This window comes from Salmo salar, chromosome 17 (assembly GCF_965601325.2).
Source record: "Salmo salar chromosome 17, fSalSal1, whole genome shotgun sequence".
Lineage (NCBI taxonomy): Eukaryota > Metazoa > Chordata > Actinopteri > Salmoniformes > Salmonidae > Salmo > Salmo salar.
In genome coordinates, this window is record NC_138307.1 from 1566118 (window position 1) to 1581005 (window position 14888).

Here is a 14888-nt window from a genome sequence, read left to right on the forward strand (position 1 = left end):
TTTTTGAAATCGGACAGTGTGGTTAGATTAACGAGAGTCTTGTCTTTTAAATAGCTGTAAAATAGTCATATGTTTGAGAAATTGAAGTAATAGGATTTTTAAGGTATTTTGAAAATCGCGCCACAGGATTCAACTGGCTGTTACGTAGGTGGGACCAATTCGTCCCGCCTGCCCTAGAGAGGTTAATGGCCATCTCATCGTTGTCGGAGATCAGACCTACCACTGTTGTGTCGTCCGTAAACTTAATGATGTTGTTGGAGTCGTTTGGCCATGCATTCGTGGGTGAACAGGGAATAGAGGAGGGGACTAAGTACACATCCTTGAGGGTCCCCAGTGTTAAGGATCAGCGTGGCAGACGTGTTGTTGCCTACTCTTACCACCTGGGGTGGCCCGTCAGGAAGTCCAGGATCCAGTTGCAGAAGGTGTTTAGTCCCAGAGTCCTTAGCTGAGTGATGAGCTTCGTGGGCAATATGGTGTTGAACGCTGAGCTGTATTCAATGAACAGCATTCTCACATAGGTGTTCCTTTTGTCCAGGTGGGAAAGGGCAGTGTGGAGTGCGATTGAGATTGCATCATCAGTGGATCTGTTTGGGCGTTATGCGAATTGGAGTGGGTCTAGGGTGTCCGGGAGGATGCTGTTGATGTGAGCTCTGACCAGCCTTTCAAAGCACTTCATGGCTACCGATGTGAGTGCTACGGGGCGGTAATCATTTCGGCAGGTTACCTTCTCTTCCTTGGGCACAGGGACTATGGTGGTCTGCTTGAAACATGTAGCTATTACAGACTTGGTCAGGGAGAGGTTGAAAATGTCAGTGAAGACACTTGATAGTTTGTCCACGCATGCTTTTAGTACAAGTCCTGATAATCTGCCTGGCCCCACGGCTTTGTGAATGTTGACCTGTTTAAAGGTTTTGTTCACATCGGCTACCGAGAGTGTTATCACAGTCATCCAGAACAGCTGGTGCGCTTGTGCATGATTCAGTGTTGCTTGCCTCGAAGCGAGCATAAAAGGCATTTAGCTCCTCTGGTAGGCCCCCGTCACTGGGCAGCTCGCGTCTGGGTTTCCCTTTATAGTTCGTAATAGTTTTCAAGCCCTGCCACATCCGATGAGTGTCAGAGCCAGTGTAGTAGGATTCAATCTTAATCCTGTATTGACGCCTTGCTTGTTTGATGGTTTGTCTGAGGGCATAGCAGGATTTCTTATAAGTGTCCGGATTAGTCTCCCGCTCCTTAAAGGCGGCAGCTCTAGCCTTTAGCTCGATACGGATGTTGCCTGTAATCCATGGCTTCTGGTTGGGATATGTACGTAGAGTCACTGTGGGGACGACGTCATCGATGCACTTATTGATGAAGCCGATGACTGAGGTGGTGTATTCCTCAATGCCACTGGATGAATCCCGGAACATATTCCAGTCTGTGCTAGAAAAATGGTCCTGTAGCTTAGCATCCACATCATCTGAACACTTCCATATTGAGCGAGTCACTGGTACTTCCTGCTTTAGTTTTTGCTTGTAAGCAGAAATCAGGAGGATAGATTTATGGTCAGATTTGCCAAATGGAGGGCTTGGGAGGGCTTTGTACGCATCTCTGTGTGTGGAGTAAAGGTGGTCTAGGATTTATTTTCCTCTGGTTGCACATGTGTCATGCTGGAAAAAAATTGGGTAAAACTGATTTAAGTTTGCCTGCATTAGAGTCCCCGGCCACTAGGAGCGCCGCTTCTGGGTGAGCATTTTCTTCTTTGCTTATGGCCTTACAGAGTTGGTTGAGAGCGGTCTTAGTGCCAGCTTCGTTTTGTGGTGGTAAATAGATGGCTGCGAATAATACTGATGAGAACTATCTTGGTAGATAATGTGGTCTGCAGCTTATCATAAGGTACTCTACCTCAGGCGAGCAATACCTCGAGACTTCTTTAATATTAGACATCGTGCACCAGTTGTTATGGACAAAAAGACACGCACCCCCACCCCTCGTCTTACCAGAGGTAGCGTCTCTGTTCTACCGATGCATGGGAAAATCCCCCTAGCTCTGTTGTCCGTGTCTCTGTGAAACATAAGATGTTAGTTTTTAATGTCCCGTTGGTAGGATAATCTTAATAGTAGGTCATCAATTTTATTTTCCAATGATTGCACGTTAGCAAGAAGAATGGAAGGCATAGGGAGTCTACTCGCTCACCTCCGGATTCTCAGAAGGATCCCCGATCTGCATCCCCTTTTCCGACGTCTTTTCTTCACGCAAAAGGTGTGGATCTGGGCCTGTTCCACTGAAAGCAGGATATCCTTCTCGTCGGACTCCTTAACCTCTCTGGGCCAGTGGGACGTTAGCGTCCCACCCTAGTCAACAGCCAGTGGAATCGCTTGGCGCGAAATACAAATACCTCAAATGCTATAACTTCAATTTTTCAAACATATGACTATTTTACACCATTTTAAAGATAAGACTCTCGTTAATCTAACCACATTGTCCGATTTCAAAAAGGCTTTACAGCGAAAGCAAAACATTAGATTATGTCAGGAGAGTACCCTGCCAAAAATAATCACACAGCCATTTTCAAAGCAAGCATATATGTCACAAAAACCAAAACCACAGCTAAATGCAGCACTAACCTTTGATCTTCATCAGATGAAACTCCTAGGACATTATGTTATACAATACATGCATGTTTTGTTCAATCAAGTTCATATTAATATCAAAAACCAGCTTTTTACATTAGCATGTTTTGTTCAGAACTAGCATACCCACTGAAAACTTCCTGTGAATTTACTAAATTACTCATGATAAACGTTGACAAAATGCATAACAATTATTAAGAATTATAGATACAGAACTCCTTTAGGCAAACGCTATGTCAGATTTTAAAATAGTTTTTCCGCGAAAGCACATTTGTAATATTCTGAGTACATAGCTCGGCCATCACAGGCTAGCTAATTTGACACCCACCAAGTTTGGGGCAACCTAAACTCAGAATTACTATTAGAAAAATTGGATTACCTTTGCTGTTCTTCATCAGAATGCACTCCCAGGACTTCTACTTCAACAACAAATGTTGTTTTGGTTCCAAATAATCCATCGTTATATCCAAATACCTCCGTTTTGTTCGTGCGTTCAGATCACTATCCGAAGGATAACGCGCGAGCGCATTTCGTGACAAAAAATGTCAAAATATTCCATTACCGTACTTAGAAGCGTGTCAAACGCTGTTTAAAATCAATTTTTATGGTATTTTTATCGTAAAATAGCGATAATATTCCAACCGGACAACATTGTATTCATTCAAAGACTGAAAGAAAAAAATTGAGAAGTCTTGTGAACGTGCATCTGTCTCACTGTCCCCAGGCTGACCACTTACAAACTCTGCTGCTGTACTTTGCCCAGAGACAGGAGACACGTCGTTCCGCTTTCTAAACGCTTTAGAGAGCCAATGGAGCCTTAGAAAGTGTCGCGTAACAGCACAGATGCTGTATTTTTGATAGAGATGCAACAGAAGGACAACAAATTGTCAGACGGGGCACTTCCTGCATGGAATCTTCTCAGGTTTTGCCTGCCATATGAGTTCTGTTATACTCACAGACACCATTCAAACAGTGTTACAAACTTTAGAGTGTTTTCTATCCAAATCTACTAATTATATGCATATTCTCGTTTCTGGGCAAGAGTAGTAACCAGTTTAAATCGGGTACGTTCTTTATCCGGCCGTGAAAATACTGCCCCCTAGCCCCAACAGGTTAAAGGGAAAGGTTTCTTCCAGTCCGCGGTGAGTAATCGGTTTTCTGATGTCCAGAAGTTATTTTCGGTCATAAGAGACCGTAGCAGCAACATTATGTACTGTACACAATAAGTTAAAACATAAGTTATGCAAAAACATTACGAAATAGCACAATTTGTTTGGAGAATTTAAAACGTCAGCCATTTTCTTCGGCGCCATCCACTCAGCTCGCTGCCTCTCAGTTCATAGGTGGGTATATCTGCTCCGTTCCCGAAGTGTGGTCTCCCTAAGATCCCAAGTTAGAGGGATCCCTCATGCATGATTTACCCAGGTCGTCAAGAGCAGTCACCAAGTGAAGATTCACATACCATCCTCGTCTCCAAATATGGGGGTTAAATTCTTTACTATCAAATGAGGAGAGACAAACCTATTACACAAGTCAGAGCTATACTTAAACTAAATCTTTATTAACTTATTAATAAGGGAGCAGGTCAGTACAACACACATATATAGAGTGAGGGCTCTACGACGAATCACTCTTAGGTGATTTGTTGAGAGCCCAGAGACAAAGGTACATAGGTATTTTATAGCCAAGATACACCCCCTTCAGTCTACATGACAAACAGATGTATGGAATGGGTGACAAGGTTAAGATTTGTTTGAAAGATACTGTCTGCTGTGAATTATAAGTATCTGCTGTAAAAACTGTTCTCATTGTGTAGAAACCAGGATCTGGCCCTGAGCCATCTCTCCCTGGTATTTTATAGAACAGAAACACCAACTCATTCTATGGAATGCGGTCACCCAAAGCATCGTAAATCTTCTGTCAGCATTTAGCCCCCCAGAGGCCCACTTTCAGTTCACACAGACACAATAGAGTTATAAGAACCATCTATTATGTTGCATAAAACAACCATGTCATGCAATACAGTATTATAACAATCTTGCAGACCATCATAAGGTTATGATTGTATTGAATTAACCTTCAGCACCAGCAGTTGAAAAATACTTAGGTAAAAAAACGTAAGTTCTACTTACGAAGTTGTTTTAGGGTATCTGTACTTTACTTTACTGTTTATATTTTGTTGTGTTCATTAGGCCCCAACTGAAGAAAATGGACGGAGACAGGAAGGGAGTACCTGGACAATAAGAAACACTCCTTTCAAGAAGGAAAGTAAAAGGAGTACCTGGACAAGGAGTACCTTGACAATAGGAAACACTCCTTTTCATTTTCTGTTGCAAAGCTTTTTTCAAATGTTTCCTGTTGTGTGCCCTAATGAACATGACCCAGGTGATTGCCATTATGTACATTAAGAAAGCAATCTAGCACAGAGTCCCCACAGGGTAGGCTACGCATTCTGCATATTTGTGGAAATGAATTGGACTTTATTACTGCAATCCCTGGGGTGGAAATTAAGAGCACACAACAACAAAAAAACATCACAACCACACATAAACAGTATTGGTCCCCTCCACTCTCATTGATGTGTGTGTGTATGCCATCATTGAAATGTCCATCTCAATTTGTTATTGTTTTTATTGACAGCTAAGTCAGAAGGTAGAGAGTAGGGGCTGAGGTGGGGTCCGGAGTCGGCAGTACAACTAGACCAGACTTCGGCACGGGTGAGTTTATGTGAGTAAGAGAGTCATACAGTCCTACTGACATTGGTTTTGCATGCAGCAAGTGTGTCCGTCATCAGAGTAATGATATCATGCTCGGCAGGATGCTGTGCTGAGCAGGTGCATACACCGCAGACACTTTGACCTTTGCCACTCCACATGCCAGCGTGGCAGATGGAGGAGAGTTTAGTCCCCCCCCCCCCCCCCCCCCCCCCGACCATCATCACCTTGTCCACAGCCCTCCGAGGAGAAACTAAATTAAATGTTCTGTCACTGTGTTGGCGCTGCCTCCTCTCCTCTTCTCCGCTACACTCTACTCCTGGTTCCCTGCCTGGCGTTTACCTCACAGCCCTGTATCGGCACAAAACCTGGCTACATGCATGGCACGAGTCTCACTAAGTACCTCCCTATGGAGAGACAGTATAGCCAAACCGCTAGGGAAAAGACAAGGAAGCTCCTCTTTGGGATTTGAAGCCCCTTTTGGGATACATAAAGTTTGCTGCGCTGCACTCAAGTTTTATCCAATTGTTTTTTTCTTGTTTATCACAGTGAATATATATTCTCGCTTTCATCAACTCCTTTGTTTTCTGTTTGGAACAAAGGCATTGTGGACTTGTGAAGACTAATTTGCTGAATGAGAAAAACAAACAACCTGAGGCAAGTACTGACCTGGATGGGAGAATTAAGAGTTGTGTCCAGCTGTTACCCTCCTCATAGGGATTGTTAGCATTGTTAGAGTCCTGAATGGCACCCTGTTCCCTTATGGTACACTACATTTGACTAGGGCCCATAGGGCTCTAGTCAAAGTAGTGCACTATAAAGGGAATATGGTGCCATTTGGGATGGATACAGAAGCACTGGAGAGATTAGTCAAATCAAATTTATTTTATTTGGAAAGATGTGTAGAAAAACACTTTTTTTGTACCTTTTCAGAAATATCAAATACAACTATTGTCCATACAGTGAGGGGAAAAAAGTATTTGATCCCCTGCTGATTTTGTACATTTGCCCACTGACAAAGTAATTATCAGTCTATAATTTTAATGGTAGGTTTATTTGAACAGTGAGAGACAGAATAACAAAAAAAAATCCAGAAAAACGCATGTCAAAAATGTATAAATTGATTTGCATTTTAATGAGGGAAATAAGTATTTGACCCCTCTGCAAAACATGACTTAGTACTTGGTGGCAAAACCCTTGTTGACAATCACAGAGGTCAGACGTTTCTTGTTGTTGGCCACCAGGTTTGCACACATCTCAGGAGGGATTTTGTCCCACTCCTCTTTGAAGATCTTCTCCAAATCATTAAGGTTTTGAGGCTGATGTTTGGCAACTCGAACCTTCAGCTCCCTCCACAGATTTTCTATGGGATTAAGGTCTGGAGACTGGCTAGGCCACTCCAGGACCTTAATGTGCTTCTTCTTGAGCCACTCCTTTGTTGCCTTGGCTGTGTTTTTTGGGTCATTGTCATGCTGGAATACCCATCCACGACCCATTTTCAATGCCCTGGCTGAGGGAAGGATGTTCTCACCCAAGATTTGACGGTACATGGCCCCGTCCATCATCCCTTTGATGCGGTGAAGTTGTCCTGTCCCCTTAGCAGAAAAACACCCCCAAAGCATAATGTTTCCACCTCCATGTTTGACGGTGGGGATGGTGTTCTTGGGGTCATAGGCAGCATTCCTCCTCCTCCAAACATGGCGAGTTGAGTTGATGCCAAAGAGCTCCATTTTGGTCTCATCTGACCACAACACTTTCACCAGTTGTCCTCTGAGTCATTCAAATGTTTATTGGCAAACTTCAGACGGGCATGTATATGTGCTTTCTTGAGCAGGGGGACCTTGCGGGCGCTGCAGGATTTCAGTCCTTCATGGCGTAGTGTGTTACCAATTGTTTTCTTGGTGAATATGGTCCCAGCTGCCTTGATCATTGAAAAGATCCTCCCGTGTAGTTCTGGGCTGATTCCTCACCGTTCTCATGATCATTGCAACTCCACGAGGTGAGATCTTGCATAGAGCCCCAGGCCAAGGAAGATTGACAATAATCGCACCAACTGTTGTCACCTTCTCACCAACTTGCTTGGCGATGGTCTTATAGCCCATTCCAGCCTTGTGTAGGTCTACAATCCTGTCCCCGACATCCTTGGAGATCTCTTTGGTCTTGGCCATGGTGGAGAGTTTGGAATCTGATTGATTGCTTCTGTGGACAGGTGTCTTTTATACAGGTAACAAACTGAGATTCGGTTAGGAGCACTCCCTTTAAGAGTGTGCTCCTAATCTCAGCTCGTTACCTGTATAAAAGACACCTGGGAGCCAGAAATCTTTCTGCTTGAGAGGGGGTCAAATACTTATTTCCCTCATTAAAATGCAAATCAATTTATAACATTTTTGACATGCGTTTTTCTGGATTTTTTGTTGTTGTTATTCTGTCTCTCACTGTTCAAATAAACATACCATTAAAATTATAGACTGATCCTTTCTTTGTCAGTGGGCAAACATACAAAATCAGCAGGGGATCAAATACTTTTTTGCCTCACTGTATGTTACACTGCCGAAAGGTGGACATTTGTCTTCTGCTCCATTCTCAACCCATGCATCCCTTTGATATTTTAAGTAGAAATTGCGCACCAGTATTGAATTATAAAAGCCTGTTATATTAAATGAATTGCCTTTTTAATATAGACCACATTCATAATTCATTTTAATATGAATAAAGGCTTGCTAAAGTGCCAAAAATCTGCATTTTGACATGTCCCTAATGTTTTCCAATTTCTAGGAAGATTTTTACACACTTAACACAAAAAATAACATCATTTGTAAAGTTACTTTGTTACTATTTCTGAAGATTATTCATTTTACTTGATTAGTGATTAATTTTCATTTGTCCTTCATTTTAAGGTCAACCCTGTCACGTGAACTGAACTCTTAATATGGTGAAAATATTCCTTTTAACATTTTTTCAAACGAAACATTGACCATCTAATAGTCAAATCATTATGTAATGGCCAGTGAGCTGGTTCTACTCTTTTTGGCAATTTTCTGGTGTTTTGTGGTGGAAAACTGAGCGGGTTGAGCACAACATGTCAACCCTGTTACCCATAGACGGATAGGCCATTTGAGTTTTTTGTAAAACTTGCATTCAATTCCCTCTCCCTGTTGCATACAACAAGCTTCCATTCCCCCTGTCACTAGGTGATTTATGACCGGTTTAAGATAACTTCAACCCTGTTACTTTAATTGACACCAGTCAGGGGTGGACATGGGAAATCAGCAAATTCTATCACAAATTGGCTTAAGATGCACTGTATTGAAAAACTGTTTTAACTGTTAATTTGTATCTGTCCCTAATCTATTCAAAACATCTCTTTGAAAATGAAGACAGAGAAAATATTCAAGTTAGATACATGTTAACTTAAGTGATAACTGACTGACATTGAATAATTACCAACCTTTGAAAGCAGTAAGGCAATTCCAAGGTAACATAGTGACACTAAGACTTAGATTTGTCCAGGGGCGTGTCGTTCACTGGGGACAGAGGGGACATGATCCCCCCCCCCCCCCCCCGACATTCTTAAATTGCATTTTTGTCCCCGTCCCCATCCCCTGAAGTTTAATAATTGCACTGTGATACAGAAAGCGGAACCGGGGTGCCTTAGGACCATGCGGACACCTCAGAGCGGTTGGGTAGGCTGTTTGGTGGTTTTCCCAGACTGGATTTAGGTTGGCGCAGATACCACAGAGCGTGCGAACAGAGGCAGCTGTTGTGTCTGTGTGTTTTGCTTTTTATCAGAGTTGTAAAGCAAGCAGAGCAGAAACTGGATACTCTTTATTTGGTTGATGTAGCTGGCAAGGTAACTGCTGTTTGACTTAACAGGAAACAAGTGTTTATTCCCAGTGCTAAGCTGGTAGTGTAACAGACATGTAAAGTAAGCTAATGTTTCATCCCCTCCTGAGTGAAGTTCTGTCTGAAGTGAATGAACTAGCTAGCTAGCTAGCTAGCTAGCTACCACAGCCAGTTTAGCTGTAGCCTCTAGCTATCTGTGAGGTACCAGTATCTAACAGCTGTTGTATGTATGGAAATGTTTTGTAGCCTTTGTTTTGTCCCCTTTCAACAGAAGTAAATTGATGTACCATTAGTGCAAGCCAACAGTTGGTTAACCTTAGATATTATTTTTACTTCAATCACAGTCAGTATAGCAGTGTAACATTATTGGTCTGTCAGTTTCCCAAGATAATTCCCGACTAAACACACTGACACGGTATAAACAGCTCTCTTCACTTTCATGGTGCACAGTCAGTACAGAACACTTTGCTCATTATATCTTAGCAGGATCAGATGGTGACGTGTCCCAGCAGGGCCAGACAGCCGCCAGAGAAGACCAGTCTACAGAGCTCAGGTGAATTTTGCAGTATATTATAACAACCAGTGAATGGATACAAAGTTCCATCTTGAGTTGATGGGTAGGCTACAGTCTGGGATCTGGGAATAATGGTCATTTCAATTATTGAACTATTAATTATATTCTTAGATAATGTAATGTAAAATGTAGACTAGGATCATTCGTTGTCATGCCTCATCTGAGCAGGATAAGATGGTGACGGGTCTCAGCAGGGTCAGGCAACTAGAGAAGACCAGTCTGTGATGGCGCTGAGGGGAACTCTAGGAGATGCAGCACTTTCTTCTCTCTGTGCAGCAAACACTGGACAAGCCAGAAACTTCAAAGATTAAAACTATTTGAAGACGGTTTGACAAACTTCGAAAGTTGATTTGCAAACTGTATCAATAGAGGCTTTTCCCGATGACAAAAAACATGTAAAACAGAAATGTGAGGAAGATCTTGGAGACACTACTGATGAATGGATACAGTCATGTTCATATAATCTCAGACATAAATTACTGCAGTTTAAGACCCTCCATAGAATGTACTATATGCCAGTGAAACTGAATATCATGCTTTCAGAAATGTAATTCTTCTGCTGAAGGTGTAAAACACAAAAAATGACATATTTCAGTATGTTATACTCTTGTGAAGGCTGGCTGAATTCGGGCAAAGAGTGTTCTTTTATCTCAGCATGTCTACAGATTCTCCCTGTTTTTGTTTGCTTGGGAATGTTGATACTGGAGACTCTTACCTGAAGAATCTCTGTAACCAAGCATTTATGTGTCTAAGAAATGCATTGCCGTTAATTGTATGGTTAGTTATCCTCCCACAATGTATGGCAGAAATCTCAAGATATGTATCACTAGATTTGATATATTACAAGATTAAGAGTATACTGTGCAACTTTCATAAGGTCTGGATGCCTTATATAGTATACTGTACGACAAAAGGAGTCTGTATTGAAAACATGCTCACGTCAGGGGAGATACCTATTTAGGCAATCCCTAGCTGCTGGGCTGCTCAGTCCTGCCTCAGAGGGTCTGCCGTACTGTCACTCTGGCCTTGGCCTAACACACCTGAAACCAATAATGAATGTTTCACTAAGATTCTAAAGCAGACTGGGGTGTTGGGTTGGGGCGCTGCAGGGCGGTGGACCCCTGAGGGCAGGACGAGATGATCCAGCTATATTGTGTACAAGTAAAAAGAGCTCTACAGTAAGATTAGGCCTAAGGTATGAATGACAGTGCCCTCCGTAATTATTGGGACAGTGAAGCATTTTTTTCTAATTTGGCTCTATGCTCAAATTTTGGATTTGAAATCAAACATCGACTCTGAAGTTAATGTGCAGACAGTCAGCTTTCATTTGAGGGTATTTTTTTATCAATATCGGGAAACTATTTAGAAATTACAGAACTTTTTGTACATAGTCCCCCCATTGAAGGGAAGCAAAAGTATTTGGACAAATTCACTTGTATGTGTATTAAAGTAGTAAAACGTTAAGTATGTGGTCTCTTCAGGACTGTCTTGGTGTGTTTGGACCATGATAGTTTGTTGGTGATGCAGACACCAAGGAGCTAGAAGCTCTCAACCTGCTCGACTACAGCCCCGTCGATGAGAATGGGGGCGTGCTCGGTCCTCCTTTTCCTGTAGTCCACAATCATCTCCTTAGTCTTGATCACGTTGATGGAGAGGTTGTTATCCTGGCACCACACAGCCAGGTCTCTGACACCTCCCTATAGGCTGTCTCATCGTTGTCGGTGATCAAGCCTACCACTGTTGTGTCATCGGCAAACTTAATGATGGTGTTAGTCTTGCCTAACCATGAAGTCATGAGTGAACAGGGAGTACAGGAGGGGCCTGAGCAGGCACCCCTGAGTGGGCCCCCGTGTTGAGGATCAGCACGGATGTGTTGTTACCTACCCTTACCACCCGGGGGTGGACCGTCAGGAAGTCCAGAATCCAGATGCAGACGGAGGTGTTTAGTCCCAGAGTCCCAGAAGTCATTTAGACAGGTTACCTTGGTGTTCTTGGGCACAGGGACTAGGGTGGTCTTCTTGAAACATGTTGGTATTACACACTCAAATCAGGGACAGGTTGAAAATGTCAGTGAAGACATTTTGCCAGTTGGTCAGCGCATGCTTGGAGTACACGTCCAGGTAATCCGTCTGGCCTTGTGAATGTTGACCTGTTTAAAGGTCTTACTCACATCGGCTACGGAGAGCGCGATCACACAGTCGTCCGGAACAGCTGATACTCTCATGCATGCTTCGGTGTTGCTATGCTCGCTTCGAGGTAAGAAGTAATTTAACCCATCTGGTAGGCTCATGTCAGGGGCAGCTCACAGCTGTTCTTTCCTTTTGTAGTCTAATAGTTTGCAAGCACTGCCACAACCAATGAGCGTCGGCGCCCGTGTAATACAATTCAATCTTAGTCCTTTATTGATGCTTTGCCTGTTTGATGGTTCGTCGGAGGGAATAGTGAGATTTCTTATAAGCTCCGGGTTAGAGTCCCGCGCCTTGAAAGCGGCAGCTTTAACCTTTAGCTCGATGCAGATGTTGCCTGTAATCCATGGCTTCTGGTTGGGGTATGTACGTACAGTCACTGTGGGGATGACGTCATCGATGCACTTATTGATGAAGCCAGTGACTGATGTGGTGTACTCCTCAATGCAATCGGAAGAATTCTGGAACATATTCCAGTCATATTCCAGTCATATTCCAGTCTATTCCAGTCTGTAGCTTAGCATCGATGTCATCTGACCACTTCTTTACTGACCGAGTCACTGGTGCTTCCTGCTTTAGTTTTTGCTTGCAAGCAGGAATCAGGAGGAAAGAATTAATGTCAGATTTGCCAAATGGAGGACAAGGGAGAGCTTTGTACGCGTCTTTGTGTGTGGAGTAAAGGTGGTCTAGATTTTTTTTCCCCCTCTGGTTGCACAATTAACATGCTGGTAGAAATTAGAAACGGAAGTTTCCCTGCATTAAAGTCCCCGGCCACTAGGAGCGCCGCCTCTGGATGAGCGTTTTCCTGTTTGCTTATGGCCATATACAGCTCATTAGTTTTCGTGCACCAGCTGTTGTTTACAAATATACACAGACCGCCACACCTTGTCTTACCGGAAGCGGCTGTTCTATCTTGCCGATGCAGCGTAAAACCAACCAGCTGTATGTTATTCATGTTGTCGTTCAAACACAACTCAGTGAAACATAAGATATTACAGTTTTTAATGTCCCGTTGGTGTTACACCCTGATCTGTTTCACCTGTGCTTGTCTCCACCCCCTCCAGGTGCCACCCATCTTCCCCATTATCACCTGTGTATTTAATTCTGTGTTCTCTGTTTGTCTGTTGCCAGTTCGTTTTGTTCGTCAAGCCTACCAGCGGTTTTTCCCTTGCTCCTGTCTTTGCTATAGTTCCTGTTTTCTTGATTCCTGGTTTTGCCCATTCCTGCCTGCCCTGACACTGAGCCTGCCTGCCGTCCTGTGCCTTTGCCCCACCTAGCTGTATTACTGACCTCTGCCTGCCCTTGACCTGTCCTTTTGCCTGCCCCTGTTCAAATAATAAACTTTTGTTATTTCAGCAGTCTGCACCTGGGTCTTACCTTAAACGTGATAGCTGGTAGGATATACGTGATTGTAGTTTGTTTAATAGGACTGATGGTTAAGGCAGATTACCCACTCACTGTCGGCTCCTTACAAGGCACCCCAACCTACGTCCCCGATATCTCTGTTTCTTTCTCCTGCAAATGATGGGGATGAGGGCCTTGTCAGGTCTCTGAAGTAAATCCTTTGCGTCCGACTCGTTAAAGAAAAAATCTTCTTCCAGTACGAGGTGAGTAATCGCTGTCCTGATATCCAGAAGCTCTTTTTGGTCATAAGAGACAGTGGCAGAATCAGTATGTACAACATAAGTTACAAATAACGTGAAAAAACACACAATAGAGCAATTTGCTAGCAGCCAACTCCTCTGGCGCCATGAAGCTGATTGAGAGAATGCCAAGAGTGTGCAAAGCTGTTAAGGCAAAGGGTGGCTACTTTGAAGATAAAATGTGTTATTTTATTGTTTTGATATCTTAACTATTATTCTACAATGTAAGAAATACTCAAAATAAAGAAAAACCCTAGAATGAGTACATGTGTCCAAACATTTGATGGGTACTGTATGTCAAACAAAAAACTGATTGCAGAGTTAAACAAACCATACAACTCTACACACAAGGGCTACTTTTAAAGCGAAAAATGATATTTGTCGCATGTCTTGAAGGGGATTTGTGCCACAAATGCTAAAATGTTAGCGTGTGGAAACAGTGCCAGGGAAACTACACCAAAGCATGGATTTCTGTCATACCTAGTCCATAGACTGCTTACAGGGTAAGGAAACTGTTATTTTATCATTTGGGTGAACTATCCCTTTAACAATTTCCACTGAACATTTTACAAAAACACAACTTGAAGACCAGTGCAAATGCAAAATCTGTTAACAGAATGACGGTTTGTGCCGTCATTCTGTTAAACTTTGCATCTGCACTATTCATCAAGTAAATGTGTTTTGTTACATTTTCATTGTTCAATGTAGTCCTTGTGGATATAGCTGTATGGTTTGTTTTAACTTTTCAAATCATTGGTTTTTGCTTGACATACATTTTAAAGTGAAAAGTCTGTCACTCTGTTATTCTGGTATTAACGATGAAATGGAATGGTAGTGCTACTGTGCCTTCCTTCCTTCTTTTAATCACTAATCTGATTCTGACATGGTAAGATTGGTGAAAGCAATGAAGTGGGAACCTGGAAACCAACAATGCCTTCATCAATAATTCTCTAATGTAAAATAATTGAAGAAGTAATATAAGATAGTACTTTATTAATCCTCCAGAGGGGAAATTTGATTGCACCAGCCAATACATACATTACCAGTAAATACACCATAAAAACACAACAAAGACGCACAGATGTTAAAAGTAGCACATCATCAATGGATATAAAAAAATAAGTATACAGGAACAAGTTTGTCACTAAAGGAGAACCATTTGAAAAAGGTTCCAGATGGAACCAATTCAGGTCAGATATAGAATCCTTTTAAAGTTCTATTTGGAACTAACATGAGTTCACTAGCACCTTAAATCCAGAGAGATTTGATATGGTGACAGTGTGGTTGTATTTACCACTTTTTTGAGAGTATTGGACTAG

At 42.5% G+C, this 14888-nt stretch overlaps 1 protein-coding gene across 7 annotated transcripts in view; it reads left to right on the forward strand.

The window, feature by feature from the left end:
* Positions 1–14888, forward strand: part of LOC106575132 (zinc finger protein 385B) — a 183755-nt gene that overhangs the window by 37015 nt on the left and 131852 nt on the right. For 2 of the 7 annotated variants that reach the window (XM_082963360.1, XM_014151361.3), the window contains exon 2: positions 4802–5336. The exons of 2 other annotated variants lie outside the window; for them this stretch is intronic. Coding sequence is in view for 2 of the 5 variants with exons in the window: in XM_014151358.3 (XP_014006833.2) it covers positions 9659–9719 (61 nt within the window). In the remaining 3 variants the exon portion in view is untranslated. Of the gene's footprint in view, positions 1–4801; positions 5337–9332; positions 9720–14888 lie in introns of those variants that run through there. 3 more of the 7 variants (XM_045698754.2, XM_014151358.3, XM_045698753.2) reach the window with 3 other exon arrangements.